The 27809-nt window shown below is 41.3% G+C and overlaps 1 protein-coding gene across 2 annotated transcripts in view; it reads left to right on the top strand.

Annotated features, from left to right (window-relative positions):
* USP26 (ubiquitin specific peptidase 26) overlaps positions 1 to 20437 on the top strand; it is a 53217-nt gene extending 32780 nt beyond the window's left edge. For both annotated transcript variants that reach the window (XM_070603896.1, XM_008536769.2), the window contains one exon: positions 15405 to 20437. In XM_070603896.1, coding sequence (XP_070459997.1) covers positions 15474 to 18227 — 2754 coding nt within the window. In that variant the 5' untranslated portion in view covers positions 15405 to 15473 and the 3' untranslated portion in view covers positions 18228 to 20437. The remainder of the gene's footprint in view (positions 1 to 15404) is intronic.
* Positions 20438 to 27809: the final 7372 nt, after the last annotated feature.

Below are 27809 nucleotides of genomic sequence, written 5' to 3'. Positions count from 1 at the left end.
TGGAAGTAACTCTAGTGTCTTAAATAAGTAGGAGTTTAATTATTTTAATTATTTTTCACGTAACAACCAAATCTTGGGCTGTCAAACTTTCTATTTAAGGCTCTTCCCTACATGAGTATGGAATTAATGATTAAAACCAAATATCATTTAAGCATATTTGACTGCATGTAAGAGAAAGTTTCACTGCATGTAGCCCCAACTACAGGGTCACATCACAGAAAGTGTGTTGGTAGCAAATTCACTCCTGTGTAATAGCTCCAGGTCATTAAGGATCGATGCTCTTATGATCTTTCATTTTACGCTGCCGTGCTGATCTTGTTAGCTTTCCAATTCAACCAATATAAAAAGACTTTACCTCTACCAACCTTTGGACATAAATCTCATGCTATTCTATATCCAGTGGTCCTGTGTTTTCAACTGCAAGTGACAAAACAGAACCACAGTAGTTTCGATAAATATGATGGTTATTGCAGTGGTTCAATGACATCTTCAAGGAACCATGTTCTTAAGAAATCTTTTCACTCTTCAATTCTGGTCAGATTTCATCTTCATACTTGTTGTCTCCTGGAAATATTAAGTCTTCTTTATTGCAGTGCTCATCTTCATACTGTTGTCTCATGAGATAGGAAGGTTTCCTTATTCTAGCTATCATATTTGTATTCAGTTGGTGAAAAGGGAACGAGTGAATGTTGAATGGCAAGGTAGGTCTTTTCCAGGCATCTCTCTTCTTTATCAGGTACACAAACTCAGCAGATTGCTGTGGCTGTGTATTGACAGCTGTGTCAAATGTCCTCAACACTCTGGAAGGGGGGTTGGAAAGGGAAATGTCATATATGGATGGGGGTTGGCTGAGCCAACCTACGGTATGTGCCATGTAGAAGTGCATATCACAATGGAATTTCCAGAACTGGCAAAGTATTAATCTTTGCCTACAGTCACTTTATTTTATGGATCTATGCTGTCCCATATGGTAGCTAATAGCCACTTATAGCTATTTAAAGTAAAATTAAATACAATTAAAAATTCAGGACCTCAGCCTCATTAGCCACATTCAGGTGTTCAATAGCCACATGTGTCTGGTGGCTACCACATTAGACAGCAGAGACATAGTAAATTTCTGTCTCTGCAGAAAGTTCTATTGCACAGCGCTGTGCTTGATGAAATAGGGTCAGTGAAGGGACAGGGTTAGTTTTCACTTCTCAGAGTTGGCTAGTAACAAAGCAGAGACCAGATACCTGGTTTCTAATCTTCAGATCAATATTCTTTTTAAGTAAATAGAATGGCTTTCTATACATTTCTGTCTTTATGCTTAATATTGCTTCTTATGTTTAAGAAATTATACCTATATTTTGTTGTTCTTCTGTGCCTAGTGTATATGAGTTATTGGAAATGCTGACATGGGTAACCTGTGGTGTTTTCACTAGCAATGCATTGAGCCGGTTAACATTACAATATAGCAAGGGCCTTAATGACTGTAAAGAAGTCAGTCGAGAGTAGGTAAGAGTTTTGGCGATGCTGAAGAAGCGTGTTTTAGCTTTAATTCTGTTGTACTTTCTGTGATGGCTAAAAGGCATTGCCCCTTTAAGAAACCAGATGGATGGGGCCGGCCCGGTGGCGCAGCGGTTAAGTCCGCTTCGGTGGCCTGGGGTTTGCAGGTTCGGATCCTGGGTGCAGACATGGCACCGCTTAGCAAGCCATGCTATGGTAGGCATCCCACATATAAAGTAGAGGAAGATGGGCACGGATGTTAGCTCAGGGCCAGTCTTCCTCAGCAAAAAGAGGAGGATTGGCAGCAATTAGCTCAGGGCTAATCTTCCTCAAAAAAAAAAAAAAAAAACCAGATGGTAAAATCATGTGGTTCTGAGGCTTAAGTGAGTGAGTAAGGAATAGGTAGAGGCACAAAATGTTGCATACCCTTTAAAAAGCTTTTTAGATCCTCAGCCTAGAGAGGGGCTAGAGTGGAAAAGAAAAGCAGAAGCTAAGATGTTCTGTAAGAGTAATGGAGAGGAGATAGGCTGTTATCCAGATTCCATATAATAGCTGGATTAAGTGGAAAAACCTGGTTTAAAGCAGGTGTACACAGCCTTGGATGATAGAGGGGGACAAAAGAAAAGGCATTTATTAGAAAAACAGGGAAGTAGTGAACATATAGAGTAGCCATGCATTTGGATTTCTTGTTTTTTGTTGTTATAATGTATTTATTAACTGGTCTATTCCACAAGTAGTAAATAGAAAATACTAAACTGATTGTTTTATGACCTATCTAAAAGTATATGGGCACAGTATTTGGTTTATTGCTGGCACTCTTGATATCTTAGGATAAATTAAGTTCATTTTGGTTTGCCCAGTGTTGCCTCAATTAGCCGTCGTTAATCATCTTGTGGCTACAGGCAGAGGTGAAAGTTAGCATCTCTGAAGAATCAACATTGCCCTCTGGTAGCTGGCCTTCATTTCTAACCACCTTTTATAATGAAAAAAACATAACACTGAAAATCAAATACTTGGCAGCAACCCACCCTAGTGCATTAGTTAGGACACGTCCAGTATTCTGGGGCATTGGCCTCATTGTTTTCATACCAGAGAAATCCACCTTTCCCCATAACTCATTCCCCTGATCCATTCAGTCTCTGTGCGTGTTTTTCAAGTCCTCAACAGGGAAGTAAGTATCCAACGTAAGCATCTACATGTTGAAAAGATAGTGGTTCCTTCTAGATACGTGCTTTGTTTGTTTTCACATATCTGGAAGACATAAATAGAAATCCTCATTGTGTCTTGGAAAAATACCACACAGGTAATCAGTGGAGAAGCAGGTCTTAGCTATAAGGATGTGTGCTTTGACAGTGTTGGGGAGAGAGTCATTCCTCCTCCTACCCTTCTTGAGTTCCTATGGCTAGGCTAATAATAAAACCGACACGAGACCAGATTAACAGGAGAGAAAGCGATTTAGTACATACGTGTTGGAGATCATATTAGTGATGCTCCAAGAGTGAACAAAACAGGCAGTTTATGTATCTTTTGACACAAAGAAACAATAACTGTGTAAAGAAATGACAAGACAAACTAACTTAGGTTTGGGTACATAATTAGTGAAGAATTTGAGCAGAGTTTAGGCTCGAGGTAGTAAATTAGTAAAAGTAACAGGGTTTGTTTATCCAGGCTTCTCAGCCCTGAATTCCCTGTCTCTGCTGATAAGGCTGTCTCTATCTCCTGGTGCAGGGAGGGTACCTTTCACATGGGAGACTTATTTCCTGCTTTCAGGGGGAACAGAGAGAGCAAGGTCAAAACTTTAAGTTAAAACAAGTAACTTTGATTCAAAATAGTCAATATGTCATTGTGGGATGTTTTGGGGTGGCCTGCCTGGGCCCCAACAACAGCATACTCATATTTAAAGAATATAAGGGAATTTGTGCTCTGGAGCAAGTCAGTTATCCATAGGCTTATTTTCCTTATTTGGAAATGGGCTTGGACAAGTTTTTTGTGGCACACATTTCATGGTTCTGTATGGGAAATATCCCTGCCCCTCAGTGTTTGGAAATGTTTAAGTATGTCACCTCTCAGCACAAATGCAAAAAATGCGCTGGAAATTGATGAAAGCGGCTGCAGTAGAAAATGCCCAGTACAACTCACGGTCCCTTTCAGTGAGAAAACTGCAAGTTCCTAAGGAAATTCTCGTGAATTCTGACCTTCGTCAGGAGGCACTGACTAAATCAATGTATTATTGATCAACCTGCTGTCATGAATCTATTTTTCTTTCTTTCTTTCATTCTCTATACCTATATGGTGAGTGACACATCCAGCAGAAGCCTGCACAAGGTACCCAGCAGCTCCTCAGAGAAGTAAGCGTGGGTGGTTCCCTAAATTCCAAAGATATTTTGCTTATCAAGCAGAAACAAGTAGACTCTAAAGAAAAAAGAGCAACCGTTCCACTGTAGTGTTGGCTTTAAACTGGCCCCTGCTCTAGGGTATGTGGGCTCTATCGCATATGTTCTCATGTGTCCAGTCAAAGGCATGGAAGAGTAAAACCCATAAAGGTGTAATTATAAAGATAGGGATATAAGAACAATCAAATCCAAATCCCTTTCGGTGGTTTCAAAGTCAGCCCCCAAGGAAGAACTCTTTTTACAGTTACCCTATGCCTGCCAAATCATTACCCTTTGCCTGCCAAATCCAAACCAACCCATCATTTTACCCCAGGAATTAATTACTTGATTTGACATTTATCAAATGGGCATGTTGAAGACTGGCTCCCCAAAATATCACCAGAGCAACTTGTTGCCAGGAAAAAGCTTAGCTGAGTTTATTGCTTACCCCTGTAAGGGAGAACTCCAAATTGACAGTCTAATAGTGTTTTGGGAGAGGAAGGCTGTCCTAATGGGAGGGGGGACTTGATCAGGATTGGGTAAAAGTCATTATATAATGGTTTAGAATAGGTGGGCACAGAGGCTGGCCCTGCGGCCGAGTGGTTAAGTTCACGCGCTCCGCTTCAGCGCCCCAGGGTTTCACCGGTTCGAATCCTGGGCGCAGACAAGGCACCGCTTGTCAGGTCATGCTGAGGCGGCATCCCACATGCCACAATTAGAAGGACCCACAACTAAAATATGCAATTATGTACTGGGAGGATTTGGGGAGAAGATGCAGAAAGAAAATAGAATAGGCGGGCACAGCAAAACAGGGATTTGGAGGCAAGAGGTTCAAAAAGTCTTAAGGTATAAACTATCAGTTGATGCTTTCTATCGAACAACTGCTGAAATGAACAGAAAAGCTATTTGCAACTTGTATCTTCCTGGGCAAGAGTCTTTTCAAATAGTAAAGTGATATTGATGAAAATAGTGGAATAAGAGACTAATGTTAATGTAGAGAGTAAGATGTGTGGGGTACATGATTTGGGTTTGGAGCACCTATGTACTGGGGGAATACATGTGCCCTGCTGCTCTCCAGGTGCTTATGTGTTTTAAAGTTCACAGAGATAAGAAGCAAGAATTGAGAGAAGAGAGATACCGCTAGGTTGGGAGAATGATGGGCAAATTCATGAAGGAGGTAACATTTGAGCTAGGCTCTGATCATTGGTCATAAGTTTAGCGAGTTTGAGTGGTAACCTAGTGGTTCATGCTCAAGGCTCAAGGCTTGGCTAGTCATGGCTTTCTTCTTTGAGGGTTCACTCAGGGCAAGTAAAGACTTTCCCATTCTGGCATAGTCCTGTGGAGAGAAAATGGAAGCAGAGTCGTTGGGTGAGGTTCAACACCCTATTTATGAAGGATCCTGGGCCCTCTGAAGCATGGTTGCATGTTTCCTTGTCTGCCTTTTTATAAATGTCGTTCAGAACTTGGCAAAGAGCCATTTAGCTCTCTGCCTTCTTTACTTTGCGGGATGGCCTGATTAGCACCATATAAACATCCCTAAAATATCAGTAGGGAAGGGAAGGGGGAGGTGGTTCGTTGGACTCTTAGGGACTCTGTTCCAGGATGCGAGTCCAGAGCAGCTGCTCATTTTCTCATTTGAGTTTTGCGAGTTCCTTTTTCTTCCAAGATGATTGAGCTGAGAGCAGAGGCCTTGTTTCTGTCAAACAGTTGGTTAGAGACTCCAGAAGCAGGAGCTGCAAAGCTTCAGATAAATGTGGAAACATGGACTTTCTTTGATTTTGGAGAGTGCTCGTTCTCTCTCTCTCTCTGTCTCTCTCTCTCTCACACACACACACTTTGTTTTAGTGGGAGCAAAGAGGAAAAAGATCTGATATGCAGAATGGGGGACCACTTAAGTAGGGAGATGAATGAAAATCACTTTTTTAGGGGTTATAGGTATGACAGGTTTTGAGAATCCATTCTTAAGGATATTTCGGGACAAGTCTTTTAAAAATGAACAGATTAAGGCAACTTTGCATGTCTCCTGTTTAGGGAACTGATTCTTCAGATATGACAGATTGGTGTTTTGAAGGCATTATGAGGCATTTTCATTCCAGTACTTGTGGCATTTAATACGTTTTCAAGTTCATTTTCCCAAAAAGTGGCTATGTAACATTCCCTCATATTCTTACTAGGCCTGACTGTGTCACATGTGTCCTTAACCAAGCTGAAGATGCGTTGAATTGCCCTCCTCACCTTGGAAAGGAGAATGCTATAGCGCCCCCTTGTGTCATGTGACGCCATAAACATCCCTGATTGATCCACAGTAGTGGAACCCACTCCATTAGTATCCTGAAAGTATCTCTTCAAAGCTTTTGTGGGACAGGGACATTGCTGTACAGGAAAGTACCAGGGGATCCAGCTAATTTTTTGTGATTTTCCCCTTATTTCCTACTCTGCTGCACTGTATCCAAGACCTCTTTCTTAGAGTGTCACCTTTTTCTGGCAAACAGTTCCTTTGGGATGATTTTCCTCGTGAGGTATAGTCCGGTTATCTTCTACTTAGTACATCGAATCTTGCACCAGTTCCTCTCCAAATGGAGGGAGAGGAGCTTGCTTCACTATTGCCTTCTCTTGCCCTGTCATAGGGGCCGCTTCATTCCCTATCATGACTTCTCACTTTGAGTCAGGCACCAGTCTCCGGCCCTCCATCCACCTCCAGAGTAAACGTGCCAGGTCTTCCCACAACTCTCACACTCTAGTGCATGAGTTTGGACTTAAACATTTTGACGGCTCAGTGAGTATGCGGCCAGGGTGTGGGATGCCATCACATACTTCTTTTGGAAACAATTCCCCAATCCTAGTCCCCACCCCACACTTGACTTGGACATAGGAGTGGGGGACATGCCTCTACCTATTAATGAATGTGCTCCCTATTAATGAATTTCCTTACTTCAAATAATCTTTGATAACTATTGATATTCTTCACATTTGTAGCAATTTTTGTATAATGTGGTTCTTGTTACTGATTTTGCTCCTTTGCCAATATTGCAAGAGGAAAAAGTCTCATTTTATAGGTCATTTTAAAAATTCTGTAAGTAAAACATGCTGATTGTCCCAAAGATTTACACAGCTTTGCGATTATATCTATAGGGCAAAACCTAGAATTGCTTCGTTAAAGTGGTATGCGTTTGAAATTTGATAGATAGTAGTCTTCACCTGTTCAGTCTCCTGTCTCATTTAACTTGGTCTTCATGTCTTAGTCAGCTTGATGTTCCAGTAACAGTTCCAACCCATTTAATTTCAGCCCTTCCTGCCTTGCCAGCCCTTATTTTAAAGTTTTGGACACTGTTTTCTTAAGGGAAGTTAGAATTCTTTGGTCCCAACCCTTAAAGGGCTCCTACTCATCCAACTTTATGATTTCCCTCGGCAAAGGAAACTTGCACTCCACACAGACTGAAAACAAACTCATGGTTCTCTGATATCTATTAACTTTGTGGTTGGGTCATGTGAAGCAGCAGTGCAAGGTAGCAAAGGCTAAGCGACAGTCTTACAAAAAATGACTGCTGAGGTGGGAAAAATTAGGCCTGGCAATCTTCTGAATGAGGTGAAATTCAGACAGGGTTTTAAAAAGGAAGGGTAGAAGTAAGACAAAAGTGGGGAGATTACCAGGGAATTTCAGGCAGAGGGGAAATGCTACAAGAAGCTGAGATGGCAGGAAGCACATGGACCCTTAGGTAGCACTAACTGAATTTTACTTATGTTACTTGAGATGTTTTCCCTTGTGCCGCCATTTTTTTGTATATTTGTCTAACAACCTACCTGAGGTCAGGAGTATTTTATTGCTTCATCGTCAGATCTTGTCCATAGTCGATGCCCACAGTTGACTAGTTATCAACAAATATGTTGGTTAGTAAGTGAGTAAACAAATGAATAGCAATACTTAGCAGAAAGGTCTGCAAAATACTAGGAGGGTTGCAATAGGAGAAAAGAAATTAATTTCCAGAAAGCCTCATTTATCATGATTTCAATGTAACAAGTATGCACTTTCTCATGAAAGAGCACTCTTTCTTAATGAAATCATATTTAACTTTTGGAAAATAATCTGCACTTTGTTTTCCTCATCAGCTATGTCTTATTAATAGCACTAACATAAGCATTTTAAAAGAATGAAAAACAAAAAAATGCTCTGCCAAATCTGTCTCTCAGAAAAGGTTCAAAGCTTGACTAGTTCTTGGGAACAATTTGCTAGTCTAGAGATTTCTTCCCATTTTGGTCAGGGCCTCCTATGGAGAGATTTATATGCAGTGTATGTCAAGAGGCAAAATAATGGCATTGCTTTGCTATACAATGACTCGGACATTTGCTGAGTGCAGAAATGCACCTTTAAACCAGAGAAAGAAGCAGAATCTGCCCTGATCCAATCATTTTGAAAAGCCATGGGCACTGAAGCTGGGACCAAACATAATGACAGGATTTAATTGCTAATGCCCTAGAGGCAATGTGCCTCTTGATGTGTTGACCTTTGACCCAGACTTGGGAGGATGAAGAAAGACAGGGGATAGTTTCCCTTCCCCCTCTCCCATCTGATCATGCCTGCCTCTAACCCTGTCCACACACCCCTAATATTCAACTCTCCACCCCCGTTCCCGTTAGCTACTTCCAGCTTTGGCGCCAGGGTGAGAATGAATAGAAGAACAGAAAGGAAGGCGGGAGGAGAATAGGAGAAGGAAGTCTACAAGCGGTTGACAGCTGCTTAGAAGCAGGGGGCAGAATTACAGCTACTGAAATGAGAGCTGAACTCCTGGTCCCCTGATGCTTCTACTCCGCCCCCCAATATTTCATGAGATTTAGGCCTATGTTTCTGTTCTCTGTCCCCGTTTCACCCTTTCTGGTCCACATTTATAATCACTCCCTTCTCTACCCTTTTGGCTGCCTTTCTCTTCTTACTTGGTTATTTATGAATGGCAAAATCTCAATCAAAGTTAAATTCAAGGCTCTGCTTGTTACACATCTGCACCACGGCAGCTGGGCGGCTGAATATAGCTGGAGGAAAACACAAATATGCTGATTGGTCTCGCTGTAAATTAGTGACCACCAGCCTTAAGTCAGCCCTTTGTGCTGCTCAGCAAGGTGACCAGTCCATTCACTCTCCAGCTCTTTTACAAAACTTTCACACCTCTTCCTCTTCAGATTTCTTCACCGTTCTCCAGCCACACTGGCCTGCTTTCTGTTTCTAACATGCCAACCACACTCCTACCTGAGGGCCTTTTTGTTTATTCCCCCTCCTACCTGGAGCACCCAGCATCTATCTATCTGTTTACTCCCTTACTTCCTTCAAGACTCTGCTACATAACGCGATCATTATCAGTCAAGTCTTCCCAGGCCACTCTACATAAGGCAGCAAGCACATCCCCACCCCCGCTGGCACACACTGTCCCCCTAACTTTACGTTATCTTTACCACCATCTGGTATTCCATATATTTTATGTGTATATATTTTCTATCCCCCTGCTAGAATTAGAGCACGGATTTTTTTCTTCTTTTCATTGATCTACACCTAGAGCTTAATACAGTACTTGCTGCTATGCCATACATATTTGTTTAAGGAGTGAATGGATGGATGAATGCTTGTTGGGTTTTGAGAATTCCCTCTTCCCATTTGCCAAATTCAGCATATTCACCTACTCACCCTCTGATATTTTTTGTATGGTCGCCATAGTTTCTAAGCACAGATTCAGTGCACATCATCTAATTGATGGAGAAAATATCTTTTACTTGGATTGTCTTGGGAAATCCAATGTGCTTATTAAGTATGTTCTACTTAGAATCATAGCCTCATAGAATAGCGTGCTCCAAGGAAGCTTAGGTGATCATTTTCCAGTTAGTTTAATGGGTCCTGATAGTGGAATTGGCTTATCCAAGGTCACTCTGCTGTGTTTAGTTCAAAATAAATGTGAGTTGAAGTTATATGGTCTTTCAGAGCTCTTGCTTGAGATTATTGGAAATACCTAGAAATTACTGGAAACTTCTATGGTAATTATCTGGCCCTGTCTTCTCTACTTACTGCCTAAGGGGCCAGCACACTACCGCATGGGTCCTTCATCATTTCTATCCAGTGAGGCTTACTTGGATAACTGAGCAGGATTTCTATTCATATGATAGGTATGTCTTTGTTCTCTCACTCCACATGTTTTCAAATATAAGAAGTTGTGGAATAAAGTGATAATTAAAATTTACCACCTGTACTAAACCACCTTCTGTACCTTGACCCTCGCCTATTCAATGAAACACATATTTGAGTTTATGTAGGTGATCACAGTTGTAATCAGATGTCAGTGGAAGGGATCTGACAGAGATGTTACTGTCTCATGGTCAGTATCATGAGCCTGATGGGCCTTCTAGGGTTTATTCATCTGCCTCCAAGCCGCAACTACCTCCAAATTTTCTCCCTTGGGGGTGGACTGAATGCTGTGGGAATGAGAAATGCATATTCCAATTTGAAAGGTGTATTCTCATTGGTTTTCAAGTTTTTCTTGCTCTTAAAATAATGAAAGCATGAATGGTCAGAAAAATAACTATAGGATGCAGTGGGCAAATACTCCAAAAGCCTCACAAGTCCTCATTAAATTATCTTAATATAGAATTAGTAACCTGGGCTTCTGGGTGCTCAGTTGCAGGCATTCTTCCCAAGGGCCAGTTTCTTCTTTGCTCTGCAAAGGATGAGGTTAGGTAGGGCCCGAGCAATGTCACTCCGGGAATTCCTTTCTTTTACAAAACCCTGCTCCCACCCTGGGTATGTGTCAAGCTCCAGAAAATGATGGTGAAAAGATATTTTCCCAGATACTTGTCCCTACTGGAATCAAGACACTTTTCAATTGTGATGTTTACACAGTGACATTTAGAGTCTAAATGCTCACATCCTTTGTGCCCCTGAGAGCACTGGCTGCAATATGCATGGAGAAGACACTCAGGAAATCATTATACGCAGCATAGAGCAGATGCTTAGCAAATATTCAGTGACCAAGGAGATCAGTGTGAAGTGAATTAGTAAATTAACAAGGAAGCAGATATTTCTACCAGGAGTTTCTTAACCTTATAGCCGACTTCTTGACATCATAGGTCATGTGTCCAAATCGGACAGCAGTAGTGCAACTTTATGGTTCTGGCTATGCTTTGAGATCAGCGGCTAGGCCGGTGTGTTGCACTAGTAGGTGATCGATCAAATTTAATGAACTGAATTTGTGGGTAAAATGAGAGAAAAGCGTTTTGGCGTTCATAACTTTGGAATATGGTTGTCATCCATATGTTTCGAATCTGATGTGGGAGTGGCACGGGGGGTATGTCACTACTGCTCAGCTTTACTTTGGGCTGCTGTATAGAATAGTCACATAGTGTTCTTCAGCAGAGTCTTAGAGAACTGATACGTTCTAGTTTAAAATCTTCTAAAAACGAGCAATCAAAGGTAGCCCTAAAAACCTTTGAGTGATGAAGTAGATCAAGAAGGGGGCTTAAGCTTAAGGTGTGCTAGGAAAGTGAGCAGTGGTTAGACCTTTCAGCTGTGCATCAGCAAAATGGTTCTCAGCTGTGCATTAGCAACATGGTTCTTGATCTTCACTTTTCATTCTCAGCGGGCTAAAGGAAGTCTCCTTTGTTCTGGAATGAAATGTAAACAGGTTGAACTGTGAAGAAGGAATGATGAATGTAGACATTGTTTTGGAAACACATGTCTCAACTGTGTTTTGAGGGCAGAGAGTAGAAATGCTATGAGGGTCTTAGATTTTCAGCCATCATCAGAAAGAAGGGACTTTATTTTTGTTGGTGAGGAAGATTGCCCCTGAGCTAACATCTGTGCCAGTCTTCCTCTATTTTGTGTATAGGACGCCACCACAGCATGGTTTGAAGAGTGGTGTATAGGTCGGCATCCAGGATCTGAACCCATGAACTCCATGCCACCAAAGCAGAGCGTGTGAACTTAACTCCTATGCCACTGGGCTGGCCCGAACAATTTTTGATAATTACGGATCAGCTGGGATTGTACGATTTTTGAATGCAGACTGGAAGTGGTTCTGGGGTTGTAGGTTCTCTCAAGTGGTTGAAATAGGAACAATTAAGACTGTCTTTTTTTGTGGAGAGGAAATAGTTTGAACTGTTACTTAGCATCTACAATAGGACAGTGAACTATAAATATTCCAGATGACTTGAATTTGCTATTGTGCTTGAATGTTTTTATGGCCTGTTTCCACCATGATAAATAGGATTATTCTCTTGCTAGGATGCATACACACTTTTGTATATGGGTAGGTGCACTCTCTACTTTACTGAACATAGGTTGATAGATAAAATACTTGATAAAACAAAAATCTGAATTTATGCTCCACCAATTTTGAGGTTTTGATAATTTGGAGAGGAACTGAGCACAATTTTTCTTTAGTGTTAGCCATAAAGGTAGAGCTTGCTGAGCAAGATAATAACATAGACAACAAGATTCAGGAAGAATATTTAACTGCGTAGGAGAAAACATAACTTGCAGTCAGTTCTTGGACACATGCTTTCTGATACAAACATTTGTAGTAGTGCTAAGTGGTAAGCTGTTCATTAATTCAGATTGGTCCACTACAGAGTTATTCAGAAAGTTTTAATTTTGAGTGATTAAGTACATCTGAATCTTCACCGCTGGTTTTGAGTACAGGGAGACAGCTCAGGTTGTGTGGGCCCTGTGGCCAGAACTGGCTGCAGGAGCCAATCTAAGCTATAAATGATGGGCAGGGAATTGTTATTCTTACACGTACTTTTGTCAGTGAGCCAGGTGCTCTAGAGTTAACCATGGTGTCAGTGGGATGCTAGTCACTAATATAACTTCTTTGGAGTCACTGGTGTATCCTTTGGAGGGCTAAGTATGAAAGAAGCAGGTGGCGGGGGCATTGATCTCTGATACCATAGTCTAAGGTTTAGGCTTGGCTTAATGGTAAATATTTGTCAGGAAGATCACTAAACATTGTCTTTTTGAACATATTTGTACAGTGCTCAATACCAATGGGCTTATGCTGTTGGCCATTGGAAGGAGCCATTCTATTTTAGGGAGAAATATTCATTACCAACAGCATGATATCTTGGTTGTTAGGGAGTAGCAGTGTATCTGAAACCCATTTTAATGTCATCTTAGAGCAGTTAGGACTTTGGGAATGGTTCCTTTGCTTACTTGGCACTCAAGAGTTTGTCCTTGCCTTGAACACGTTAGCACAAGTTTCGTGAGTGCTCACATAGGATGTTCAAGATGTTTTTGGAAAGGTGGGACATTTGGCTGGAGATTCTGTATTTTTCAACCATTTGTAGTTGATATAGGATGACAAGCAGAGTTGCCCATGTGGGGCTTTTTTGGTTGATCTTCTCTGTCATATTGTTGGAACACTTAGCGGTAGGTTAAGTTTTCAGTTCTGCCTTGAATTCTTACCTATAGACTGTGGTGATCTCAGTGCACTGTCCTGGTGCTATTCCTCATAACCTGGTGGGATCTTCTCCTTCCCTACATCATCGGATTTGCTGTCTTACTGTCTCCTTTTACTTACTTTCTGCTAGAGCGATGTTAGAGACCTCGCAGGATACTGAGCAGAATCTCCAGAGGCATCTGGCTTGTTGTGAAGCACACTGTGTACTTGGAAGTATTAACATGTAAAGAATTGGGGTTACAGATTTATCGCTTTGTGAGGCTAATTAAAAGGTGCTAAGATGTCTTCATGAATTATGTGTTTGCAAAAACCTCAGAACTTGTTTGGGAGTCCTTGGACTGAAGTTCAGAATGGATGGCGGTGAAGTTCTCAAGCCAGAAATGACCAGACCTAATTTAGCTTGTGGGAGGTAAATATCAGGTACTTCATGTTAGCTGTAAAATGTAATCAATTGGAGGAGAATGTGGAAGCAATTCTAGCCAATCTGAGAAAGGACAGTGCTAGACCGTGATTATAAAAATGGTTCCTTTACCATCTGAATTCCATGTAATCTGGAACACAAACATCTCATGCTCATTTGTCCAGTCCTGTAATTAGCCGAAAATGCCTTGTACTTGTCTATAGATGGCTAGGTATGTACTGAAGGTGTTCAGATAGTATTTTCTGGGAAAGAGAGCATAAGACCCAAGGCCTGCTAGAAGGTATTGCATGTGATTTTCCCGTTGCCTATGTTGATGGCCCAGATTTACTGTAAGGCCTCATGACAGTTCTCCTCAGTCCGGCTGACCCAGGGAATCTACCGGTGATTCTATTTTAGACAGGTGAATAAAAACATACTTGCAGGTATGAGGGAAGCAGGACTAAAGATCCTAGAGATGGTGTTGTTTAGTACATAATTCACCCACGTTGACAATAACCAGTTTTTCTATAGACCATATGATGATGCATTAAAAAACAGAAAGTAGAAATTGGTTAATTGGGACTTAATAAGAAATTTATATATGTTAATAATAGACCCTTGAATGCTGACTTGGTTTTACCTCTGGTATAATGGCCAAAAGGGCGCCAGGCCATTGGTTTCTTCCATTTTGAACCTGGGGCATTCTTCACTCTGCATGGATTATACTGACCTTGAAACTTTGAGCATGCCTCCATAGGAACTGTGAAGCCAGCACTAGAACCAACAGGAAACTCCACTCGTCATATCCTGTTTCTTGTAAATTCTTTATGCTGTGTGTTTGCTTGTTCAATAGTAAAGCATAGTAAACACAATCTTGAACTGAGTCTCAGTCGTCATTTTAACCAACTTTCAGAATTGTGATAAGTTTTTTGTGGTCTAGCTCAGCATGGCTTTAAATTTTCAATTACCCTGCACTTATAATAAGAATGGGGTTGCTTAGAACATACCACGTAATCTTGGCTTGTTGGAGCTGGAGGTAGCCAGTTCTTTGGGACATACTTTACACAGTGGTAGTTTAGGCCCCCACATGGGGTAGAATGTGAGGGCCTCCACTAGTGCCGCATGAAAGAAAGGACCATAACTAGATGTGGAATGAGGTAGATCAATCTACTTTTAGTGGCCTGAGTATGAAGTCTTCTAGATTTCTGGACATCAAGAGCTATTCATCTATTAATTGGGTCGAGGGCCAGGTAGTGCCTCTCACTTTCTTATTCATTTATTGTGGTTGCCCGGTGGGGTCATTCTATGACAGTAGGATTAGCATATTATATGCATACACTTGAGACACACTGTTCATTATGCTCTTTGGCTATGTGTTGAAAGTCAAACATTTAATGATTTCGGTTGAAGTAGGGCAATTAATCAGAATGGAATCTAGTATTGCAGTGGAAAGGAGATTTAGGGTATGGGAGTAGAGTATGAGTTCTGTCCAGGCATTTTTCTGATAACCTAAATAAGTTTTCTTGATGTTTTCCAGTAGCACCCTTGCCTTGGTTGCCTCATTCAACCATGGACAGCTCTTGAAGGGTATTGGGTTTATCACTAAAGAGGTGGATATCTAGAACCGGAAGAGGCTCTGGAATAAAACCAACATTAGAAACAGGATCATTCTGTATAGAGAACTAAAGAACCATTTCTTTGGTGTTGTCTCTACAGGTGAACTTGCAAAACAAAGCGAAACTTCAAGATTGTCAATAATTCGTGTATTTTATTTGTAAAGAAAGCATGGCTCCTCTAATTGTACATGGCTTTGCCCAAATATGGAGTGGGAATATTAGGATGTCTAAGACGAAAGAAGCATACATTCGAACAGTGGAAGAGAAGAAGAAAGTTATTCTGGTGGTCTCTTTTAACACTGGAGAATATACAACTTTTCAGCTAGTTAATATTAAAAATGTGGTCTTTAGATCCTATGGAGAAAACGAAAATCAGCTGAATTTAATTTTCCAAAATGATGACTTCTTATTTATTGAAAAATTATCCTTGAGAGATGGTAAAGAGTTGAAGATGTTCCTGGAGAGTTTCCGTAAAAATAATGAACTACCCATGAGACCTGATAGGGTTGGGGGTGTCTTTGCTAGCAGGACAATACAGAAGGAAATTAACAAAACTTCATTTCACAAAGTGTGTAAGAAGTCAAGTAGTGGATCTTATGAGACAGGAGAAGGAACTGGAATACCTGACCTCCAGAAGATGCCTTTGTTTACATCAAAATTACCAACACGTACCTGCGAAGAGTTATTAGAAAATCGATGTGAGAAAGGGAAAAGGAAACTATCGTCTGCTTCAGAGACGAATGAGGACATCCCAAAACAGAGTAACTCCATCGGAAACAAGAAATCCAAGACAAGTCTCTTGAGGTATGTAAGCCACAATGAGAAGAAAAAATTGAGGTTAAAAGAGTCGCGAGAGAATAAGAAATGTGGATTTTCACTCAAGAGCAATTTCACTGGAAACCCCTACATAGATGGCACTAGTCTTCCCCGAATTCTGTATCAGAAAATGTATTTGGCATTTCTTTTGGAACCAAAGTATAGTGAGGATGAGCCAGAGTGGCAGAAACTCAAGATGAGCTTCGAAATTTACCCAGAAAAAGTATGGGAAGGCCTTCCCAATTTGGGAAACACCTGTTACATGAATGCAGTTTTACAGTCCCTATTTTCGATTCCATCATTTGCTGATGATTTACTCAATCAGGGTTTCCCATGGAGTAAAATTCCCCTTGATGTTCTTAGCATGTGCTTGGCACAGCTGCTTGTTTTGAAAGATATTTATAACATAAAAATCAAGGAGAAGTTACTTATGAGTATTAAAAAGATCATTTCAGCAGTTGCAAAGATATTCTCTGGCAACATACAGAATGATGCTCATGAGTTTTTAGGTCACTGTTTAGATCAGATGAAAGAGAACATAGGAAGAATAAACACTATTTGGAAGGCTAGAAGTGAATCTGAGGAAGAAAACTCACCTCAACAGGTTTTTGCTAGCAGTGCTGCCACCGAAGTGCTCGTTTGTCCTGTCGTCACGAATTTTGAGTTCGAGTTGCTGCGCTCTATTATTTGTAAAGCCTGTGGTAGAGTTGTTCTCAGGACAGAAGTGAATAATTATCTCTCTGTCAACCTTCCCCAGGGACCAAAAGCAGTTCCTTTATCTATTCAATCTACTTTTGATCTTTTCTTTGGAGTGGAAGAGCTTGAGTATAAATGTGAGAAGTGTAAGCACAGGAGGTCTGTTGCAGTGCACAAATTCAGTAGGCTACCCAGGGTCCTTATTATTCATCTGAAACGCTATAGCTTTAATGAGTTTTGCTCATTAAGGAAGGATGACCAGGAAATCATTATTTCCAAATATTTGAAATTGTCTTCTCATTGCAATGAAAGTACCAAACCACCTCTTCCCTTGAACAAGAATGCACATATTAGGGATCTCCAAATCTTAAAAATCTTTCAAAAGATACATTCTGAAGCCATCAGTTCATTGACAGCTTCAACGAAGTTGACCTTGGAATCCAAGTCTTCCCTGACTCCACATGCTGGATCAGGCAAAGAGTCTGAACCACAAAAATACCAAATTCTCAATAAAGGAACAAGCAGAGAACAGCAGCAAAAAGACCTGGGAAAATATTCTAAACTGAATATAATAGAGTCCAAATTGTTAAACTCGGGGCATGGAACAATCATTGAAAAAGAGCTGTTAGCAGCTAGCTTAATGATGGGTCTGGAAGACACCTCCTTTTCTCTGACCCATGAAGGGGAAGGCAAATCTCACAGTGGTCCAGATACACGTGTTCATCCTCAGGAAGTGCTTGAACATCTTAAACTAAAGAAATATGAGAAAACCCGTATGTTTGTAGATTTTGAGAGTGCCACCGAGACTACTAAAGATTTTTCTGAAGATAAAAAAGCCAGAATTCCAGAAGGATACCCAAAAGTGGCTAAACAGATCCAGCAGTGTAAAAGGATGAGAATCTATGAACAAGCCCTTCGGCAGGCACTGCTTGAAAGCCTTCCAGAGCCAGATGCCCAGTGGCACACGGAGAAGCTTAGAAGACCTACAGAAGTAACTCTCCAGGAGGCCAATGTGAGTTCCCTAGGTGCATTGGGTTCCAATAAAAACCCTGGAAACAAAGACGTTTTAGATAAGGAGAAGACAGAAACCAAAGCCAAGAAACCAAAAAGAAATGCCGAGATCAGAGACAGACATGCCTATCAACTCATTGGTGTGGTCAGCCATCTCGGGCAGACCCCAAATTCAGGCCATTATATCAGCGATGCCTATGACTTTGAGAGACAAGTCTGGTTCACTTACAATGATCTGCAGGTATCAAGTATCCAAGAGGCTCTGATGCAGGAGGCTAGGCTTTGCACAGGGTACATCTTCTTTTACATGCACAATGAGATCTTTGAAGAGCTGTTGGGAAGGGAAGAGAAGTTCCGGTCTAGTAACGCAAAGGCAGGGGAGACCCCTCAGGGGGAATAAGAAGAACAGACTCCTGGCTGCACAGATCTGCTTGACTGCCTCACTGGCTACCACTTCCTCCATGGAAGGATAACTTCCATCTAGCCAATGATGAAGAGGCAGTTAGCATCCAGGGGCAAAGTTCAAGCAGAAACACTTATGGAGAAATCTCCATTCTAACCCTGATACAGATACCTCAATCCCATAGTCCCAGCTGATAAGCATTAATTTTCCCCTATTAGGCTATCATTGTGCTTTCCTTATTCTAATGCAGTGGCTTTTAAGTGCAGCATCAGGAGTATGGAGGAACTTGTTAGGAATAAAAAAATTCTTAGATCACAGACCCACAATTCAGAAACTCTGGACGGGGCGCAGCAACTTGATGGAGATTCTGATGCTTGAAAAGGTCAGAGAGCCACGACTAGTATATAGAGTATTTTGGTGTATTTTGCTGTTGTACATTTGAATTGTTTATATTATGTAAAGGGATTTGATTGCATTTTTTGCTGCTTATATTCATGGATGCCTTTCCTTTGTAAACTTATTCAAGTCAAATCACACACACACAAAATCACTCTTCTGCTGATCATACTCGGCAATTTGATGGAAAAAAATAATTTCTGGAGTCCTAGCCCAAGAAAGAAAAAAAACCACAGCCATTTGCTGAGGTCCTGGCAATAAAAAAATGGTTGCTGGGGTCCTGCCAATAAACAGTAAATGAAGCTAGTAACTCATGAATCCTCTTGGGCGTATAGAGACGAGACTAAATGCTGGGTCAAATCTCCAAATTGTTTGCCATACTCTCTCTTTTCCTTAGTGCCAAAGGAGCATATACCCTCAAGCTTAAACCTTGAGAATGGAATTGATTTGCCTTCAAGAAATTGACCTATTTTCCCTGTTCACATGCCACAAGCTGTTCCTGGTGATCTGAGCCCACTGTGCCATTTTGATCTTCTCACAGGGACACTGGCATTGTCTCAAAGGAACATTGATTACCAGAACTTTATCTGAAGCCGTGAACAATCTTTTGCATTCAGCATTACAAGACTAATTCCAGATTTCTTTTATTTTTCTGTGCCTTACAGCATAGTAGTAAACAATACATACTTTAAAGTGGACTTGTACAATTTGAAAGTCATACTTGTTATTGATTTGATACAGTGTCAAAAAAACTTGCACCTGGATGTGATCTCCTTCTGGGTAAAAGTCTCCTGGTTCCTAGATGTATTTTTTAGGGACTCAGTATTATTCAGGAATTTAGTAATTCTGATGGTAAGCACATGCCGTCTCTGTAATGTAGCCTCTTCCTGCCTTCGAGGCAGTGAATCTGTAACGTGTTGTACCTTTGTTATAAACAAATGACTTGTACTAAGAGGCTTTCTCCCATCACAGAGAGGGATTGAATTTTTGGTCCCACCTTTGCAAATATGGGTGTTCCCCCTTGTTTATGGGGTATGGTCTTAGTACAGCTGTATTAATCCAAGAGCTTATTGATGCTCTTAATCCCAGAGGCCTTTAAAGGGGTAAACCGAAATTTAGTGGTGTGGGAAGTTAGAAAATGCCCTCTAAGGGGAAAAGCAGACTGCCAAGTTTGGGAATTATATTTAGAAAACAGTGCATCTAGAAGGAGGTCTGAATGGGACCTGAAGATTGCTAAGGGAGATAATGGGGAGTTTCCTAGATTGAATTAATCACTCTCATGGAAGAAAGTGTTGCACACACAATAATGAGAGATTTGTTTAACTTTTGTAGTACTTCAGCCGCTGGAGAGATTGGAGGATAAGGCTGGAGTGACATTTAGAGGACTGGAATGACAATTTGCTTTCCCAATTTCAGCCTCTTGTCTTCTCTAGAATAGTTAAATCTAAGTCCAGTTACACGGGCATCGAAGCAAGAGTTTTATTAAGAGTGTGGGAAAAGTTATTTTGTTTTGAAAGGAGAACGAGGATGCCGGTAGTTTTAGAACATTTAAAAATTTTGAGTGTGACTTATAGAGTATTATACATCCTGAGTATGCTGCTCTTCAGCATGTAGCACTTCCAAATGCAGGGCAAATCAAAAGGTGAAGAAGGTGTTTGGGGTATCCTGGACGGAGGATCTGTCCTCCTGGACAGATGGGTGGGGTGGAATTGATCATTGCCCTGTCAGAAGGAATTCTGAGTGCATAATGAGTAGCTGTATACCATCTACCCTGTTATATTGTTATTTCAAATTAAAGATTAAAAGAATTTTTCAGTGACTCAGTGGCTGTTATTTATTATGGATTTTAATTGGCTCTCTAATTTACAGATCAGGTTTCCAGGTAATCCATGGATATGAAAACTTTCTTTGACACTCAGTGTATTAGTTTTCTATTGCTTTCGTAACAAATTACCACAAACTTAATGGCTTAAAACAACACAAATTTATTATCTTATAGTTCTGGAGGTCAGGAGTCTGAGATGGGTATCACTGGGCTAAAATCAAGATGTTGAGGGGCTGGCCCAGTGGTGTAGTAGTTAAGTTCGCATGCTCTGCTTTGGCAGCCCGGGGTTTGCAGGTTCCAGTCCCAGGTGTGGACCTACACACTGCTCATCAAGCCTTTACAGCATCCCACATACAAAGTAGAGGAAGATTGTTACAGATGTTAACTCAGGGACAATCTTCCTCACCAAAAAAAAAAAAAAAAAAAAAGATTTTGGCAGGGTTACAATCCTTCTGGATGTTTGAAGGGGACTCTGTCTCCTTGCCTTTCCCAGCTTCTAGAGGCTGCCCACATTCCTTGGCTCATAGCTTCATCCCTCCACCTTCCAATCCAGCAATGTCGGGCTGAGTCCTCACATTGCCATATTGGGTTCTCCGTCTTCTGCCTTCCTCTTTCACTTTCAAGAACCATAGTGAGACTTGGCCTAGCCAAATAATCCAGGATAATCTCCCTATTTTTCAGATCAGTTGATTTGCAGCCTTTATTCCCATCTGTCTTGTAAGAATAAATTCACAGGTTCTAAGGGTTAGGATGTGGACATTTTTGTGGGGCCCTTTCTCTGCCTACCACACAATAGTAAAAGTTAATGGAAAACTATCATGAGAACAAAAAAGCAGGATGATTCAGGACTCAGACCTTTGGGGAATGGTTTTGGTCACCCTACCAGGTAAAGAATCCAAAGCATCTGAGGTTTTAGCCGAGGGTGAGGGAAAATTGTAATTGATAATTGAAGAACTAGGACCTTGAGACCAATTCCAGAAACAAGGGCTCTAGTCGCTTTGCATATTTTCTCTACATTTATTATATTTGTCTGTCTATTTGTATATACTCACCATTCTTTTCCTCTACCCTGATTTCTATTTTTTAGTTTATGCACAAGTTATTGGAGGTGAACTTTACAATTTAGTCTTTAGGTAACAGAATATCCAATTGGTGCCTGCCTGAATTTGAGGAATAATTAATTAAGCTTCGAACTCTGAGTCATCTAACTTGGGGGAACAGTGATAATGGGTAAAAGGACTGGTGTATCTTTTAGGTAGGAATATGGAGTTTTGCTGCTGTAAGGGAGTGCAAATGTATGTAGAAGGGTGCATATGGAAGCTGAGTAACCAAAGGGATGGGTGGTTCCAGTTATCGATCTATTGCCTCTCAGCTCCAAATTCACCCTTCAACACATGCTTTGTGATAATGGACAGAATTCCTTTGGGCATTTCTCCTTTACAGTAAGAACATGTTGAGCTTTCTCAGTAGAAGGTGTGAGAGGTACATTGCAAGTGGAAGGGGCTCTCCTGCTGTTTCCACTTGTGGAGAGGGGTTAGCAATGTGAGCTGTGATCGTGAGAATATCTGGTGGTGCACTAACCCAGCCTCAAAACTAGGATGTGTGGGCCCTGGTGACCTGACAGCTCCCTCCTGGCCTGGCAATGACTTCCCTGCTGCCTTCTCAACCTGGACCCCATGAACTCTAGGGCTCTAGCCTGCACCAGTGCCCTGACTCCCTTTGATCATGTACCCTTCCCAGGCTTGTATTCCACAGCTCTTCTAATGCCCAGCCCTCCTGACGGGAGTCCACACACTCCAGGCCTCCTGTCACAGCAGCGCCCTCAGTTCCTCTGCATGACTGAGTGCCTGGCCGTTGGTGGTAGGTCTGCTTGTGCCCTGGGGGATTACCGCTGGGGAGCCCACTCCCTCTGCGTGCCTGTGCATCCATACACTAGCTGAGGCTTGTCTGCATCTTGACTGCACTCCAGATGGTTGCTTCCTGCTTGCCTAGTGACTGCAGACCATGTCTGGCTCAGGCCAACTAGCAAAATTCTCTGCCATCCAGTAGGCTGCAACTACATTTTCAACAAGATCTGAACGCTAGCCCTGGAGATCAGGGCCCCTTTCCACATTCGTCCTTTCTTGGATACTCTCCCTCAGCCCTAGAATACACTGTAGATTACAATGTAGATTTTACTCATATCCTATAGTTACCTGTATCATAGGTTAATAATTCTTTGTTTTAAACTTCTATGTAGTTTGTATCTCCTGACTGGACACAGACTGATATAAAGGCTGAGTATGTGAGCTATTCCAGCACTAATATTCCAATTAAATCCAAAGATTGTAGTGCGAGATTCTTTGTTTTGATTATATTTAGTGTTGCTTTTTGATGTAGAGCAGTGCAAAGAAGGCTGGATGGAGAACCATAATACTCCAGTTGCTGGTGCAACCTTTGGCAAGAGATGGCTAAGACACCAGGCAAGCACCCCTTGTTTTCATGCTTCGTCTGCTATGTGCATAACACTCAGGACCACTAGATGGTTTTATGGGATGACTGCCCTTCAGACAGGTTCATGCATATCAATGACAGGGGCCTTGGGCCAGAACGTAACACTCCAGTGTCTACATTCATCCTCTATCAACCTGGTTATACTTCTGCTCCCCGTGTTGACCCTGCCTAGTAAAAATATTTCAGAAGAGAAGTCTTAGAAAAGTACATTTCTTTAACCTAGCAGAATGGATTGTTTTCTGCCCTGAAAGTTTGAGTGGCAGGCAATCAGTAGCAGGACCGTGACCTTCAGGTGACGTTGATCACCACTTTGATTCAGTGGCGATGTGTGAGTGGTACAGGGAGACTCACATCTGGCACCAGGCGCTGGGCATCACAGTGCTGAGCAGCAACAGCACCGTGTCCATGCAAGACGAGCCCTTCCCTGCCTGCAAGGTGGCGTTCTAGCCCCATGCCCAACACCCTCCCCCTCATCCCAGAATCTACAACTGTCCTGAGATTCACCTGTGTCAGAAATAAACCAGGTACTACGCTCAAAGAAAATCTGAACATTTCATACCTGAGATTACCCCTAGACAGACTACTCTTTCAAACTTAGTGTTATATATGTTATATATGTGAGTAAATATATATATACACACATATGCATACACATATTACATATATGCATATATTTATGTATAGAGAGATTTATTTTAAGAAATTGGCTCATGCGAGCTGGGTGTGGCTGGCAAGTCTGAATTCTGTATGGCAATCTGGTTGACTGGAAACTCAGGCAGGAGTCAGTGTTGCAGTCTTGAGTCTGAAATCTACAGGGCAAATTGGCATGCTGGAAACTGCTGCAGTCTTGAGGCAAAATTTCTTTTTTGGGAAACCTCAGATTTTCTCTTAAGGCTTTCAACTGATTGGATGAGGCCCACCACATTATCAAGGTAACCTCCTTTACTTAAAGGCAACTGATTGTAGATGTTAGCCACATCTACAAAATACCTTCACAGCAACACCTAGATTAATGTTTGATTAAATAAATGAGGACTACAGCCCACCCAAGTTGACACATAAAACTAAACATCACATGTGTTATGTAAGTCCACAAACTCAGTGTGCCTGAGAAAAGTGTAAGCAAAACAGTCAGTTTTGTTAAAGCATCCTGTATTTTGTGTTATAATCCTAAATCATGACAAGATAAGCAAAGGATTCTTAGGAATAAAATTTCAATGGACAATATTAAGGGAAAAGAGCACAAAACCCCACTTCCTAAGGAAATTGTTCCTCAGGATGCTTAATAAAACTCTCAAGCAGCTATCTATTCAGTTGCATTATTGCAAGAACTCTAATTGTTTTAAACCACTTTTGCAGCATAAAACTTACTGCATAAAATCAGCAGGTTTCAGAGAATGGAGTATTTTCATCTGACAGACGCTCCTAATTTCCCTTCTCTAATTCTACTTCTATGAGTCACCAACCCCTGATGCCTTTGTAAGGCACCTCTGCAGTTCTCTCTGCAATGGTAGCACATATAACATTCACGACCAAGGTTCTCAATGGAAATACCTACTTCCTTGCCTTTTCTGCACATCTGAAAAATTCCTGCCACAGAAATGCAAGATAGATAGATGATAGATAGATAGATCAGAGAGAGAGAGACATGAAAGGGAAATGGCCACTGCTTTTGTGTTATAATTTGAGAGATACTGGCAATGCCAAAAAGTAAGACTGTAGACTAGAATTTATCATACTGTGGTCTTGGGCTCAACATGGCCCACTGTCTGTTTTTGTAAATAAAATATTATTGGAACACAGCCATACCGATTCATTTACATATTATCCAACTATAGCATATTACATACATACATTTACATATTATCCAACTATAAAAGCCCAGGATAGATACAATACTCGAGTGTTCATGGGGTCAGATGCCTTTCTCTCCCAAATTTTAGCCTAGGGCACAAATGAACACAAGGATAGGAGGCGGGACAGAGGAAGTTGGGGCAGTGTGGTTGAGTAAGGCAGGATGTGGTTGTGAAGACAATTTATCCATGTAGGATACATGCAGAGTATAGGGAGCACGGAGTGGCAGCCTTGAATGGACGCCATTCCGTGCAACACCTTACCAGGCAAGCCCAAACATGGAAGAAGGGCATAAAGAGCACTACACTGAGACTTTGGACAAATACCAAAGAGATAGAGAGAAGTTTCCAGTTGAAGTGAATTAAGTTAACCTCAACAGGGATTAATTGAATACTTCATCTATACTGGCAGACAAAAGGTGGATAATCTAGCTGAGAACAGAGAACTTGATCTATTTCTGTCAGTGGGGCTACCAACCTTGAAATAATAGCGTCAACTCTAACTCTACCCTCTCCCTCAACCCCCGTATGTCCAATCAATCATCTGTATTTCCCTTTCATTCATTCCCAGGGCTACTAGCCTAGACCAGACTATAATCAATCAACTCAGTCAACTAATAATCTTTTGAGTCTATGATGCATGTATGAAAATATAACTGATGAAATCCTGCAGTGCCAAAGAAAGCAACTAGACATTGAGAGGGACACAATTTCAGAGAAGGGCGATTGCTGTGGTCGGGTTGATTAGAGAAGGGTTAAAGACTTAAAGACAGACATGGCGACTGAGCTGAGCCTTGAAAGCGTCACAGAATGCAGACATGTGGAAAAGGAGGCATCTCACGTGAAGGAATGGGCCTAGCAATGGCATACCATATGGAATGCCTCATTCTTATATTTCAATACACAGTGGCGCTAAAGCAGAATCTAAAACGGCCCCCTAAAGATGAAGTGGGCCATCAAGAACAGTGACCAACCTCCTCCTCAAGCTATGTGATCACTAAAGCGCTGGCCAGGCATCTTTAGATTGCTCACTTACATTTAATTAGTGTGAGAGGATATGCTGATTAATGGTCTCTTGTATCCAGGGAGACTGTTACTTATGCTAAAGATAAGATAATCATGTGTATGGGAGGGGAGTAAGTGACACTCCTTACTCACACCCTCCAAAATGGCATCCTAGTGAAACAAATCCAACATGAAGAAATAAAGGTGGCAGCCATGTCTATACTGAGACCATATTAAGAGATTTTACAGTTCTCTCATACCTTTGTGAAATTCTTAAGACATTAATATAATGTTATTCATTGCTGGTTGGTTTACCAAATCTGTACCAACTTATCTACCATGAACCTCGAAATATTCTGCAGGACAAATATGCAAGTTAAGTCTTGGAAAATCTCTCTTTTACTATATCTTTTAGAAACTAATTTAATCTAAAAAGCCACTGTTGAATAGACATGTAACTGTACTTTCCTACCCAGATATGACATACTTCCTCACCTACCCCAGCATAGTCATCTTCATGACGGGTAACCAATATGAAGGAAACACACACTGATCATTATCTTTCCCCACTGGGAATCATCTCTTTGTACAGGCATACCTCGTTTATTGTGCTTCACTTTATTGCACTTCGCTGATATTGTGTTTTGTACAAGACCCTCCACCAGCAAATAGAGTATGACTCGCTGAAGGCTTAGATGATGGCTAGCATAGTTTAGCAATAAAGTGTTTCTTTAGACGTAATGCTATTGCACACTTAATAGACTAAAGCATGGTATAAACTTTACTCTTATATGCATTGGGAAGCCAAAAAGTTCATGTGACTCGCTTTATTGAGATATTCCCTTTATTGCGGTGGCCAGGAAGTGAACCCACAATATCTGTGAGGTAAGCCTGTATTACCACATGCCTTATCACATGTCCGATGACATCTACAAACCATATAATGGTCTCATTAAGTATGTCAACAGGTTCTTGGATAAATACAAATGCATTGAGGTCATTTGAAATTTTGAAACCACACTTTGTGCTCATCTACACTGATTACTCTTTCATAGCAAAGCTGGATTCCTCTCCCAGTCCATCCCCACAAGAGCCAACACCATGTACTTGAGTAGCTGGTCAGGGCGTGAATGATGCCATTCCTGCTGAACAACGTTTAACAAGAGAAAGGCTGGCCCCAGGACAGAGGTGACTACAGACATAAAACATGCAGGAAAAAACCCCTACTGCCACATCTCCTCCCATCATCCAACCATCAGGATAGACCCTCTCTTGCATTCCCAGAATGACAAGCCTGTGTCCCCACCAAAAGATGTATTTGTCCTTTGAATGAGTGAAACCCAATTCCCAGGAGACTTGATACCCTGAGTGTGGGCAGTAGAGTAAACGGCCCCCCTCAAAGATGTCCACATCCTAACCCCCAGAACCTGTGAATATGTTATGATACATGACAAAGGGGAATTAAGGGTGCAGATGGAATTAAGGCTGCTAATCATCTGACCTTAAAATGGGACATTACCCTGGATTATCTGAGTAGGCCCAATGTAATCACAATGATCCTTGCAAGTGGAAGAGGGAGAAAAAACTAGAGAGATGGTGGGTACCAGAGGCTGGTGAGTGGAGGAAATGGGGACATATTGGTCAAAGTGTACCAACTTCCAGTTATGAGTTCTGGGGATCTAATGTACAGCGTGGTGATTATAGCTAATAATGCTAATAATGCTGTATTATATACCTGAAAGTTGCTAAGAGAGGAGATCTTAAATGTTCTCACCACAAAAAAGAAATGGTAATTATGTGACAGGGTAGAGGTGTCAGCTAAGGCTATGATGGTAATCATTCTGTAATGTATGTGTATCACATCAACACATTGCACGCCTTAAATTTACACAATGTTATCTGTCAATTTCATCTCAATAAAGCTGGAGAAAAAGAGAGAAATCCCCCTACCCTTTCCTGTTCCAGGAAATGGCTCATTGCAGAGAATCTCCTTTCTCCATATGACTT

Source organism: Equus przewalskii, chromosome X (assembly GCF_037783145.1).
Source record: "Equus przewalskii isolate Varuska chromosome X, EquPr2, whole genome shotgun sequence".
NCBI classification, from domain to species: domain Eukaryota; kingdom Metazoa; phylum Chordata; class Mammalia; order Perissodactyla; family Equidae; genus Equus; species Equus przewalskii.
The sequence above is the reverse complement of the archived record's forward strand: the minus strand, read 5'-3'. Positions and strand labels throughout refer to the sequence as shown.